This window comes from Fringilla coelebs (assembly GCF_963513975.1).
Source record: "Fringilla coelebs genome assembly, chromosome: 1".
NCBI classification, from domain to species: domain Eukaryota; kingdom Metazoa; phylum Chordata; class Aves; order Passeriformes; family Fringillidae; genus Fringilla; species Fringilla coelebs.
In genome coordinates, this window is record NC_140028.1 from 83,403,977 (window position 1) to 83,418,013 (window position 14,037).

The 14,037-nt window shown below is 39.3% G+C and overlaps 1 protein-coding gene across 1 annotated transcript in view; it reads left to right on the forward strand.

Moving 5' to 3' along the window:
* PHLPP1 (PH domain and leucine rich repeat protein phosphatase 1) overlaps positions 1-14,037 on the forward strand; it is a 136,579-nt gene that overhangs the window by 82,875 nt on the left and 39,667 nt on the right. The window contains exon 4 of the mRNA XM_084210833.1: positions 7,182-7,348. Coding sequence (XP_084066959.1) covers positions 7,182-7,348 — 167 coding nt within the window. The remainder of the gene's footprint in view (positions 1-7,181; positions 7,349-14,037) is intronic.

Below are 14,037 nucleotides of genomic sequence, written 5' to 3' on the forward strand. Positions count from 1 at the left end.
GTATATCAAAGAATGGTTTGAGTTGGAAGAGATCTTAAAGATTATATAGTCCCAAATTTCCCACCATGGGCAGGGACACCTTCCAGTAGACCAGGTTGCTCAAAGCCCCTGACTGTGAACACTTCCAGGGACGGGGCATTTGCAGCATCTCTGAGCAACCTTGGATTATCTTTGTGGCCTTCCTCTGGACATGCTTTAAAAAGTTCACAGCTTTATTGTATTAGAGACCTTAGACCTGGTTGCAGCACTCCAGGTGGGGTGTCACAAGGGCAGAGTAGAAGGGGAGAATCATCTCCCTTGCCCTTCTGGCCACGTCTCTTTTCATTCAGCCCAGCCTGTAGTTGGCCTTCCTGGCTGTGAGTGCACGTTGTTGGCTCATGTCTGGCTTTTCATCAACCAGAACCCCAAGCTGCTCTCAGTGATGACTTCTACCAGTCTGTACTTACATCTGGGGTCATCTCCTGATCCTGGTGCAGCTCCTGGGACTTGGACTTCCTAAACTTCATGAGCTCTTGCAGGCCCACTTTTCAAGTTTGTCCTGGTCCCTCTGGATGGCTTCTCTTCCTTCTGTTGTGTTATCTGTAAGCTTGCTGAGGGTGCACTTGATCTTACTATGTCATTGATAAGGACATTGAAGAGCACCAGTTGCAAGACCTGTGATCCTGAGGGCCACTACCCTCCACCTGACAGAGAGCTTTGGCTGCATCCATCCACCAATTCCTTATCTGCTTAATAGTCCGTTCTTCAAATCCATGTCTTCATGGTTTGGAGATAAGGATGTTGTGTGGGACTGTGCTGAAGGCCTTAGAGAGGTCCAGGTGGATGACATTGGTTGGTCTTCCCTTGCTGACTGCTGCAGTCACTATCATAAAAAGGCCACCAGATTCGCCAGGCATGATTTGCACTTAGTGTCATTGTATGTGCTTTAGCATTGCTTCCATGAGGATCTGCTGCGTGATTTTCCCATGCTGAAATGAAAAAATGCTGAAAGAAAGTCCTTGTTGGAGGACTGCTCATTGCCAAGTCTGTGTGCTTGGCAATACAGCAGCTTGTCTGTTAAAAAATAAATCTAACAGGGATAGTAAGAAGCAAAAGGGGTTTTTCTTAATTTTTATTAGACTGTCACCTCTTTGGCAGTATTTACAAATGAATTATTTTCAGTCAAGCTGTTCTAAGGATGTTAATATTCTTTGCTCCACCAAATGGAGATTCACATGTCTGAATTAAAGGTAGCTTAATGCAACAGCTAATTACTGTCACTTAATTCTAAGTTACATCGTAAGCCTTGTCCTTGCAGGGATCTTAGTGTGAGCATCCCAGTGTGACTACCACCAGGTACAGAGTTGGTATCATTCCCTGGGTAATATCGATACCAGTACATTATCTCTGAAAGAAGACTACTTTTCCTCCAGGAAGAACAAAAGTACTCATATTGTGGTAATGACTTCAGATGCTACCTAGCATTTCCAAATGACAGATGATGAATGTCACCTTTTTTGTCAAATTCTTGCTCTCAGGTCTTTTTGCTAAACTTGGGTCACCGGCTTTCACATCTATGAATTTTTTTCTGGTCTCCTATAATGAAAAGTAAGGGAGCCCAACTTCTGGTTAGTCCCCTTCACGTTTCCCCCTCCCCACACATGTTTGTTAAGGCTATTTTCAGTTGTTAGAGGTTTGCAGAAGGGCCAAAAGTAGAAGTGACCTGTCTGTTTATAAAACTTTGTATAGAGATAAGGAGAGCAGAGAAGTGACAAGTTTAAATTATTTTTGTTCCCCTGAGTCTTGCTGGCATGAGATATTTGTACCGGGAGCTTTTGCTTCACCTGCACAGGAGAGGTGGGGCAAGAGTGCCCTGTGAGTGCTGCCGCACCGGCATGCACTTCTGCCCTGCTCTTAACAGGGAATTACTGCCCTGACCTGTGGCAGTGCCTCTTGGGTTTGTGGATGTGAGTGACAGGCTTTCAAAAAAACCCTTTGCTGGGTTTTATATTTTCTGTGCGAGGCCCTTAGCTTGAGTTGGCGTGTATCTAATTTAACATTTGAAAGAAAACAAAAAGGAGATGCCAGAAAAGCCAGTACCCTTTTACCCTTGGTCTGCACCCATTTTAACAGCTGTTATTTAAAAATGAAAATACATGGCTTTAAAGAAAAAGCAAATGGTTTTTTCCCCCCCTCCCCTTCATTAAGTTTTCTGGCATTAGATTGTTTACCAGGCTAAGGAGTTCCTCAGCTTGGCTGTGGCCGGGGCACCCATGTGCTTCCTGGCTGTGCACTTCAGCTCCATGGAGGGAAGCCTCTCTGCTGAGCAGGGCTTTGATGTTTGAATAGAAAGGAGGATTAGGATTTGAAGCAAGGTTAGTTCTGAGGTGAGGAGAACCTGTTTGCTCAAAGTTAGTTTAGGCATTTCAAGACAATGTATCACTGTTTAGTTAAGGCTTATGCAGGCCTCGGTGGGATGTGATGATTATCAAACTGTTTAAAAACAAATCCTAAAGGAGAAAAATTAAACTGCCTTTGTATTGCATGTCTACAGCAGGTATAATTTAACACTGTCAGCTCAGTTCAAACAGACTGGGAATTTGGCTGCCTCTAGAGTGTGGGCTGTTTTGCTATTTTGTCTTCTGTTGAAGTCCTAAGCAGTAATTTCTTATCTGAATAGAACTATAGGTAATGGGATGAGGGTAAACAGGAAAAAGACATAATTACATTGGTTTAAATTCACACCACAGGTCACACCAAGAGATGTCCTTGTGTAAACAAGGCTTGTGTTTGTTCGTACAGCTGGGTTCATCTGTGCCCATTGCTGACATCCATTGTCAGCAACAGATCATTTTTGTAGTATAGCCAAGGATTTAAAACAAAGACCATAATCAGTCTTGTTGCATAGCTCAGTGACAGAGGTGTCATTATACTGATGGACAAAGCAAGTGGTTTTTCAGCCCTATGTAGCAAAAAGCAACAAGAATATGGGTTGATGCAAGTGTTTTTCTGTATTTTTGTTGCCAGCTGATAAAGATTTACAGTGAACCCATACTGTATTTTCACAGGTCCTGGAAAACTGTTTTCCTTTTAAAAATAATAAGAAAAAAAACATAAAATCAGAACACTTTGGCAAATCTCTTCTATTTGAAGTGTTGCCTGGAACTCTAGGCATCAGAGGTACTGCTGGCTTTTTGGAATAGTTGGGGTTTTTTTGTAAATGTATTGTGGCACAAGTAACACATGTGTAAAAGTGAGTTTTCATATTAGGGAGACTCCTATTTCTTTGGCATGTATGCAGCTCTCAGGTGGGGAGGAGCAGAAGACATACTGCCCAAGTGGGGGAGAGCACTCTGCAGCAGCATTTATAGAATAAATCTGCATTTTGTTGCTGCTGTGGGAAAATAAAAAGCACAGTTACAGGTTTCAGGTGTTGGCAGTGGGTAGACTCAGGGCTTTTTGTAGTACATGTGCTATGTTGTGTATTACTTCTTCAAAACTACAGTTAGTTTGCCATATTCATCTGAAGATTGAAAAAAGATAGAACAGTGTAGGCCTAGGATGCATAACTGAGGTTGCAGCAGGAACTGGAAAAAAAAATCTTCCTTTGGAATTTGTGGTTTGATGTACAAAGTTCAGTGGGACCTTATCCCATTACTGCTCTTCTGGTGTTACAGTGGGGGACATTGCAACACAATGACAGACTGTAAAGTATTTAAAAATCATATTCAAGGAATGGAGAAAGCAGCATGTTTCATATTTTGATTATTAAATATCCCAACTGAAAAACAGACTTCAAAGAAGTATGAGATCTTGCTTTGTGTTTGAGCTGCATGGGTGTCAAATGGTGCATGTCCTGCAGAGGAAAGCGCTGACTCTACAGCTCCTTGCTGTAGCTCCTGTCATTGAGAGCTTGTGATGTACAATCTTCTGAGAAGGTCATTGCCCCAGCCATTCCCTCAGTGTTAGGAAATGCAGCGGTGGTTTCGAGTGACGCAAGTGTGAGGGGTCTGTGCAGTTTGAGATATGATGAGAAGACATTTGAGAGGGATTGGTTTGGGCCATGGTGGCTTCTGGCTGTGGAGTTTTGAATTGTGCTGCTTGTGGTTTTATTTTTATATATGTACATATACCCTATCAAACAGCTGTACTTAAGAGTTTTTCACAAGAAAACACCAAACAAACCATAACAGACACTTAATGCAGGTTCCCTGTATATCCAGAAAGCCTTTCCCTCTAGCAGGGCTACCACACTAAATCTCTTCACAGTTTTTGTAGGAGCATGGATGTGTTGAACACGACCCAGATAACTTGTTGGGATATTTATTTACAGTGGAATTTTTTGGTTTTGTTTTTTTCCTGCGGAAGCGTGACTTTCTGCAGATAATGTCCTTTTCTCCAGATGCATTTTATTCTTTGAGTGTAAAGGATATCCTACTCAGCATTTTCCCACCTTTTATCAGCTTATCTCTGCAGTGATTCTCCACAGTGAGTCAGGGAAACACATTGCTTTATTAAAGAACTGCATCATCTTTTAGAAAGAAAGTCTTTGCTTTTAATAAACAATAGCAAACCCAAGCATGTCCAGTCTTGCTACGTTCAAGTCATTTGTAGACAATTGCAAGATTGATGGATTTCAGATCAACATGATTTCACAATTTTAGTATTCAACTTGAAATTACTTAATGAAAATTTCTGGTCAATGAAAGAAAGTACTAAAATTATGTTCTCCTTTGTTACTCTTCTTTGTTTTTCATCTTGTTGTTCTATTCTGTAGGAATTTGTTATAGAACAGTATTGAGCAATGGAAAGAGAAGTTTTATACCTGCCTGTGAGAATAACTGTGTGTTTATATGAGCCTTCCTTGTAACAGTTTGTGAGTTAATTCATAGAGTACTTTGAGGCCATAGAAAGACTTTGATAAAATTACAGTTGATTCCAGAACTAAGACCTTTTAAAAGAATGGTTTTAACTTTTACGGTTATCTCTCTGGTAGAAGCATCATTCAATATTTGTCAAATGCATGAAAATATTATTTAAATGCTTTGTATAATAAGGTGTTCCCTTTAAAAAAAAAGTCAAAAAATAACCAGTGCATATAGCCTGTAAAACCGAAATTACTTTTAACTAAATTTATTTCTCAGGGTTTGACAGTTTTAAGAAAGGATTTGCATGCTTTTTTTGGGCAACAGTAGAATTTGTATAATTGATTTTGTTTGCCTGCATTATCATGATTCCCACTCAGAGTTACCATTTCTGGTTCTTGAGATATTTTTAGAGTCATGAGCCTTGCTAAGCACGGCTGGATTGCTTATTGCTGTTCATATCGCATTCCAAACAAGTAGTTGGAGCAACACTGTATACAAGTGTTACGCCTGAAATCAAACATTCCTCCTTTTTAATGGGTGTCAGCAGTGTGGTCAGAACTGTACAGTGCTGGACATAAACAGACTGAATACCCAGCATTCAGAGATGACTGCTCAGTATAGCCTATGAATAATTCTTGTCTCATACTACAAGTGGAAGAAAAATACTAGCTACAGTAACAAAAGGACTGCACTAATTGAGTAACAAAACTTCACGCATTTTAATGGATGTGGGAGGACTGGATTATTAATGGTTGCTTTGGAGAAAAACACTGCAGTGTCTGTTCCCCTTGAAGCTTATGGCTGTGTGTTTATAATAGCAACCACTTATCCTAAGGCCTGTGTACCTTGCGTTGGAGAGGAAAAAAAATTTCTGTGCTTTCCTTTCAGCGGCAAGCTACCTCCTCAACACCTGATGCCTTTAGTTTCAGAGTGCCTTGTAGCAGGAACTCTATCTCTGCCCAGAAGGTTGAGTGGTGTGGCCTTCATCGGAGTTGGGAAGCTCTTATTCACTGGGCATTGATTAGGAGTTGTTGGGTCTTTTTCTCTTTTTGCCCCTTAGATGTGGTATTTTTACCTCCAGAATCCCAGCATAAAAGGCCAGTGAAAAAATAGCTGCTTTTGGTGTGAGCAGCTGACATGACACCATAACTATTTGAGCACTGTTGGTGTGGTCCCAGAATCCTGGAATGGTGGAGAAGTTGTTTGATTCTCTTCCTTTGATCCAGCCATGCCTGCTCCAAAAATGCCTCTCTTCCTCCTATCATTTGGCTCCTCTTCCTTGCCCACCATCCCCACTGCCTTGCATTACTGTGTGGTGGTGCTTTGCTGCGTAGCATGTCTTGTGGCACTACTTCATGAAAGAACATTTCTAGTAGTGTAGAACAGAAAATATAAGTATTCTACATTGCAGCCTTGGTTTGTTTTTGATTTTGCTGGTGATTTCTTAGAGATATGAAAAGGGGCAGTGTTGCCATTACTTGAAGAAATTGCCTATAGGTCTCTTTGGAATGACACTAGCTCTGTGTGTGTGTATATATATATATATATATATATATATATATATATGTATATGTATATGTATATATGTATGTGTGTATATATTAAAAAATGTGTGTGTGTGTATATATATATATAGTGCCAAGAGATAGGATTTTTTTTTTTACCCTCTATAGATTGTGTTTGTTTTACCTTCCTCTTTCTAGAAAACAGTGTTAAGCCTCCAAATCTGTTTTATTTTTGTAATATTTTTTCTTACTTTTGAATAGTCTTCTAATTCATTGAGAAGAGTTGAGTGCTTGGTGCTTTGCTGCTGGGTTATTTATTTTCTTCAGTAAGGTGTAAATGGGATAACTCTTCTTCTGCCATTTAATACCCATCTTGGACGTATGAAACCAACAGAGTGGTGATGACTGCTAAGTCCTCACTTCCGCTTACTTGGAGGAGGCAGTGCTACCCAAAGGACTAAACTAAAGCTCATGTCAAATTTTTTTTCTGCTTGTCAAATATTGCATAACTTCATTAATGAAAATGAATTAATTTCATGTATTAATTTAATAAAACTTTGGTCTTTTCTCCCTGCTAGTTGTCTCTGGACCTGGTTTTAAGCACTGAGGGCAAAAAAGAGATCACAGCATTACTTGCAGCAATTATGTAAACTGTGTTAGATCCGCTATATATGCCAACACTGGCTTCTGCTGCGCTTAAAAAACTGTTTATCTTGTGCTGGTAGGGGTGACTATTACTCTATTAATTTTTACTATATTAATATATTGGTGGTTTTTTATTACTATATTAATACTATATTAATATATTGGTGTTGTACTTGACTTCCAGGTTGCATCACAACGCATCAGCTCAGTGGATCTTTCATGCTGCAGTCTGGAGCACCTGCCTGCCAACCTGTTTTATAGCCAAGACCTCACTCATCTCAATTTAAAGCAAAACTTCCTGAGGCTAAACCCCAGCCCATCCACAAGTAGAGCGCTTAGTGAATTACAAAGGTAAAGTAGTATGATTCTATTACTCTTCCTCTGTCCTTGCGGCCATGATCTGCAGGAACTTTCCTAAAAATTACTGCCTCTTCTTGTGGAACATTGGCCTGACTGTTATGCTGCAGAAATTGGTTAACTTTGTGTGTTAGAAACAGACTGGCTTTCATAAGAAACTTCATGTTTTTCTTGTAAATAGAAGGATATTTTCAGCTCAAAATGCAATTTTCATAATGTATTTTTATCTACCTACTGAGGCCAGACTGTAGTTCTTCAGCCTTTGACTTATGTGAGGATGAGCTGGTGAGCTGCCCATCAAAGGCAGCCATTCTAGGTAGGAGCAGTACTGCATGTGACCAAGTGAAGAAGTTTTCTGTTAGCCCCCCCAAGCAAAGGATAAACCCCTGATTTCTTAAATTCAGTCTGGGTCCTGTCTTCCTTCTACCCTGCTCGATCCTAATTCTTCTTTCTTAGTATCTGTGACCTTCCAGTTCTTTCCGCTGCAGCTCATCCAAGAGTGTAACAAATGGGTAGACAGCAGCGTGATTGGTGCTCTGAATGATTTAATGTATGTGTTCTGTGGAATCAGCAGCCTTTCTGTGTTCGCAAAGATGAATGTTCCCATACTGAATATAAAGCTGTGATTTTAATTTCAGTGGTAAGTGAATTGCAAAGTACCTCAGGATTGTATTTGTGGATGGTCCTGTTCAAACAAAATGTTTTAAACCACATTTCTAAATCCCTTCCTCTTTGAAAAACAACTGAAAAGTACAAGATGGATTATGCGGGCTGTTGTATTTTTATATCATTCCAATTTCATTTTGGAAAAACAAAAAATCTGGCATAATGAAAGATGAATGAACCCAGCAAGTCTGCTTCACAAACAAAGCAGGCAGCTATTCCAAGACCTTAGGAGCACAGTCTGGAGAGGAATTCTGACTGGACTGTGAATGTCAGCATAGGTCTCCAGATAGCAAATGGAATTTTACCACAAGCTAGCAATGAACATGGACAAATAATCAATGTCTCTTATTTTAATGACTTCTTATAATTTTTTCCTTTTTAAATATCACAAAGTGTAAAGGAGATACTTGATTATGCTTTGTCCATGTGCCTACAGAGAATTTCTGTTTGGAATAGGTTTGGATTTGTCCGTGTACCTGCAACTAATTCTGTTTGGGATTAGAAAGCATTGATAATTAATGTGATAGCAATGTTCATTCTCTGTTTAATGTTCTCTTGGTATTGCAGTTGTAGGAACAGCTGATGAGTCTTGCTGATAGTTAACAAACCGTTATATTTTTTCTTACTAAAATGAGGTTGAACATAAAAGAGAGAGTTCAGGTGACAAAATATAACTCTCCTGTTTTCTGAGATTCTTCTGAGATGAGGAGAATCTGGAGAAGCGGCATATACCTGAGGTGGTGCAAAACTGGTTGTCTCTCATTCTTCTGTGAGCTGGCCCTATTCTGTAAGCAAGTAATATTCTGCTCTGCTTCTATTGCTTTGAGCTTGGCAAAAAGGCACGAGGCAGATCTGGGAACTTCTGGAGAAAAAAAATAAAATGAGGCTACACAGCACTGTTTTGGTGTACGTGAGCTGGTGCATCAGAAACTCCTGCCTTTGTTTCCCTTTGTCTGCTTGATGTCCTCCAGCCTTATCTTCATCCAGGACAGGTGGCATCACCCAGACAGGAAGCTGTTGCCACTGTTTCCATTGCTGTGCCAGTGGGAAGGGCTCTGTGAAGTAGCCATAGTTCCTGCTGAGGGTTCTGAAAAGCGATGCCCCATTGGTTTTACCTCCATACTGCAGCAAAAGCATGAGCCTGACCCTGGAGTGTATTCCTGAGCCGTTCTCCTTCCTGCACTAAGAAACACAGAACTGGCTTCTCCTTTGGGTGGGAAAACTCGAGTTGTACTTGTGTTACCAAAAAAACTTTGAGCCAGCTTGACTGCTGGTAAGTCTGCTCTTCTCTGCACAAATATCTAGAAAGAGGAGAGCACTGTATGTTTTGAAATCATTAGTGAAACCAGTATCAAAACATCTGTAAAGTGAAGCTCATTGTTCCTGTGAACACACATCTGATTTATTTTTTCTTTTTTAAACCAATTCCGTAAAACCATTTTCAGATTTATAGGGGTTGCACAAGGTAAAACTTCACTGAATATACCAAAAGTCTTTTCTTGTTCACCATGTCCTTTCAAATCATAGGAAAGCAAGTGCAGAATCTCTGCTGTTCTGATTTGGTACTGTTGGCTTTTCTACAAAATTCTCAGTTGCTGAATTGGAGCGGCACATGAGGCACAGCGCCACTGAATCAAGCCTACAGGTATTTAGGGCTCCAAAATAGCCATGTGCTTGGATGTTTGAACAAAACACATTGACATTTACATAGCTACCTTTCCCAGTACAATTTTGAAGTAAGACCTTGTTAGCAAGGCAGTCTAAGAAAATTAGTCTTGCTATACACAGTTCTTGGTGCTGCTCTTAATAAATCACTTTTGGTGGTTATTTAATGAATGCTAGATTTCAGAACAAATGTATTAAAGACACAATAAAATACCAACTTTTCAGCCACCCACTGAGTAGACTTGCAAGCAGCTGGGTCATAGTAATGATGTGCTGATAACCTGCCACTGTCATGGCAGGTACAGTCAGGAATGTATTGAGGAAAAAAGGCATTTCTGGTTTTGTTTACACAGTTGCTTCTTTCAGTTGTTAAAATAATATCATTTGTTGCATTTATGAATAAAATGTTTAGTTGTGATCAGTACATGGCATCTGAAGGTGTAAGAAGTGTAGATGCACTTTTTTCCCAGTAGCTGCACTTCTACTTGCTTTACTGTCCACTCAGCCTCCTTTTGTTGCTGTAGATGCTCTGCAGCTGTGATCTTCCATAACTAAACACTCTGAATATTGAAAGTCAAATACAGTAACCTCTATTTTTTTTTCCCTGCTTATCAGGGAATACATACTTCATGCTATATATACAAGTAAGCCGTCTGAAAATTCATCTGTACTAAAAAAAGTAGCACATGTACTTGTTCTTCCTCACAGAATCTTTTTTAAAACTTCAGGAAGTTTTGGAGAAGAGAGGAGATTCCCCTGCTAAAATGTTAAGAGTTCAGTCTTGCTAATTTTGCAGAGTACTGTTGCTCTGAGGTACAAGAATATACCATAGTCTTTATTTACTGTTGCTCTGCTTCACTGTACTGAGAACACTTTCTATTTATATGTAATTGTTTCAGTTGGTGTTGTTGGAAAAAGTGGTTGGTATCAAGAATATTATTTTCTTATTAATGTTGAAAAGTAAGTTATCAGTATGTGGATTTCTAAGATAAGACTTGCAGATTAAAAAGAAAAATAAGGAAAAGGGAGATGTAATAAGACACAAAGTTGTTTTAAAAATAAATAAAATTTGCTTGCCAGTTTTATTTAAAGAATTAATTATTATTCTGATTGTGGTTGGTAATTGTTAACAGTGGTTATAGAGATTTTTATCTTAAGATGAGTTGGTATCATTTCTCTCCCAGAGCCCTTACAGAAATGCACTGCCTTCCGTGGCATCTCAGGTGAAACTTTTTGGGGCTGGTGGCAGAAATTTGAAGATGCATCTCTAGGTTAGGAGAAGGCTAAAGCACTCTGAATTACTGATGCACTCTGAATTACTGATGTTTCTGAAATCTCTTGCAACTTCCAATTTTTATCTGAAAACCCAGTATTTCAGGCAACCTCAAATTAAATTGTCCTTACAAATTCATTGTGCAATAAGGAGGTAATTTAAAATGCAATCTTTGTTCAGAGAACACTTGGAAGCAAGGGGGAACCAGTATTGCCAACCTAACTGGTGTGAACCCAGCAGGCAAGGTTGCTGGAAGTCAGTGTGAGATGCAGCTTGATCTTAGCTTGTGCCTAGAGATTGAGGAGCAGGGAGGAAGGTCTCCAGCCTGCCACTTGGTCGGCCTCAAAGTGCCTTGAGGTACTCCTTGTGATTATTGCTATTAGTGTAGGAAACTGAGGTCACTGGAGGAAGTTGGATGGTTTAATGAATGTCAATTCATTTATAAATCTACCCCCTAGATTTATAAATCTACCCCCTTGTCAAGCCTCACAGGGGCACTGCCAGTAGATGCACTGGAAATGATTTGATCTTTCTCCTTCCCCCCCTTTATTTTGGGAGTGTATGTTTGGGGTTTGAGGTGGTTTGGTTTTTTTCCCCTTTGTTTTCTTGTTGCTGTTTTTGGGGTTTGGGGTTTTTTGTGGGTTTTTTTTTTTTTTTTTTTTTTTTTTTTTTTTTTTTTTTTGCATGTGGGTTGTTGGTTTTTTGGGGGGGAAGGGGTTAGTGGTTAGGGTTTTGGGTGTTTTTTTTTTGATATTCAGATGGATCCTAGTATGTGAAGCATGCTAACTTTGCTTGTTCCATGGTGTGTGAAGATGTGGGGAGCTTCTTCTCACAACTCTGTTGGTCTTGGACAGGAGGAAACCTTAATTTTATGTAGTTTCTTCTCTTTCACTTAAAGTCAAACACAGAAGTGCAGCTATCTAAGCAGCAGGGCAAGAGGATAGGTTGGTGGGGTATTGACAGCCAGAGGTCTACTAGTAACAAACCCCATCCAGTGCTCGCTGTATTTTAATGCTACACTTATTTTCTCGTCTCTGTAGCTTTGGAATTTAAAAAAAAAATATTTGTAATGCTAAAGACGGCACTTGTAGTTTGTTGTTTATGTAACTTCACTGCTTTTGTTTTATCCAACTTGTAAAGATGTTGAACAAAGAGTTTGCTTTTGTTAGTGCATCCTTCCAAACCTTCATGACTGTGTTCTCCTTAACTCCTGTGTATCTTTGTGATCTCAAGAAAGTGCCCTCGTGTACACCCAGCAAAAATCAGTGACATTTAATTAAAGAAAAACTAAATAATAAAATTAAGTCTCTGCAAATGACTAAGTGGGGACAATTGCAAAATTGGTTTAATGCCTGAAACACATTAAATATTTTTTAATTTTATTTTTTAAATTGGAACAGTGAACTTATTAGTAGTATGAGAAAAATAAATGGCAGTAAGAGATACATGCTTTTAAAATAGTCTAGTCTAAAAGTAGAAATTGCATTTGGATTAATTGGATTCACTTTAGTGAACTGTAAGGCTAAGTACAGCAGTCTTCTTCCAAGTAATGTTTCAACAAGTGAACATATATATGGAATCCAGTTTTTGTGTTTCAGTCTCCAATTTACTTGTCTAGTTTTTTTAAATATGGCTTCCAAAGTAAGGGGTTTCTTTTCATGTAGTTAAACATGTTTCACTTTGGAAGTCCACCCCTTTTGTATTTCCATTATAAATTTCCAGTAGAGAGGAGGTGAATATATTTCCACTAGTTTTTCCTAAGAATTTTGTCCTTCCTCTGAGGTCAGTCTTTCTCCCTATATGAAGCAGTGTGTGTTAGGTATGTGCAGAAACTGAGAACTGCATTGTGTAGTAGTGTAGGTTCAAGTTATTTCCACTAACAAAACCATACACTTGGTTCTCTTGTCTTTATGGTACTCTTACCAACCATGTAATATAATAAAAGCATTATTGTTGTTAAGTTTGGAGGTAGTCTGATTTGGACTTAACATCTGATTATTTGTTCATTTGAATTATATTACTAATTTAGGACTTTTGCAACGACACCTTTCTTCCCCCAAAGGGAATGCTATGACAGCATTTTTGGCACTAGGCTAGCAACTCTCCTAGGCAGTAAGGCCGTGGAGGGTAATCCAACACAACTGCAGAAGGAGAGTAATTTGCACCTTTTATTTGCAAGGAGGAAATGGCCATGGCAGAATTTTAGGAAAATTCTCTTTGTGGTTAAGTAAGTGGCCACAGTAGCAGGTGTTCAAGAAGGTGGCAAGTTTTAGTTTGGTTCTAAAACTCGTCACGGCACTGCAAGGCAAACACTGTTGTTCTGCTCAGAAATGGTGCTGAAAATGAGAGACACTTACATTGATGCTTGAAAATAATATTGAGCTGTAACCACAGCACACTCATGAGAGCCCAGGTTCTGGAGATAGGTTTGGGAAAGTGATTGCTTTCCCTAGATTGAGTTCTGTATTAAGCCATGCCTTCCCTTGCAGGTGTAGTAAAATACTGCTTTTTAATTGTTTTTGGTAAAAGTAGGGCAACAGCAGTTTTGTCAGATGACCCTGTTATGGCTGGATTTCAGTGATGGTGTATGACCACCACTTGGAATACACTATTCCCCTTGCCCCAAACATAGTGGAACACAAATGCTGTATTGTGTAATGGAAGTTCTTCTACTTTCACACCAGGTAGATCAGAATTTGAAATTAGCCTGTCAGTCAGTTCATTGCTCTGCCGTGATACAAACTTCTCGTTAGTCCCTCTCCTTATTTTTCATACGTCAAACTAAAGCCCTTCCTGAAGTGGCAGCTTCAGGATTAAATAAGTGGACAGTTTTAGACTCAATTAGGGCAATTAGTGTTCAGTCATATTGCCTGTTTAAATCCAAGGGTTGACATGTCAACATTTTGCTCTAGCTTAAAGTAGGGCTATTTTTGTTCAGCAAAGTGAGTGTTTATGTATTGGCCATTACAATAGAAAGCTTAGTAAGCTAACTCAGCATAGTATATTGAGAGATGCTGTTCTTCCTTCAGGTTGACTTTTACTAAGAGATAACAAAGTCTGGAACTGTGGAAGAAGGACA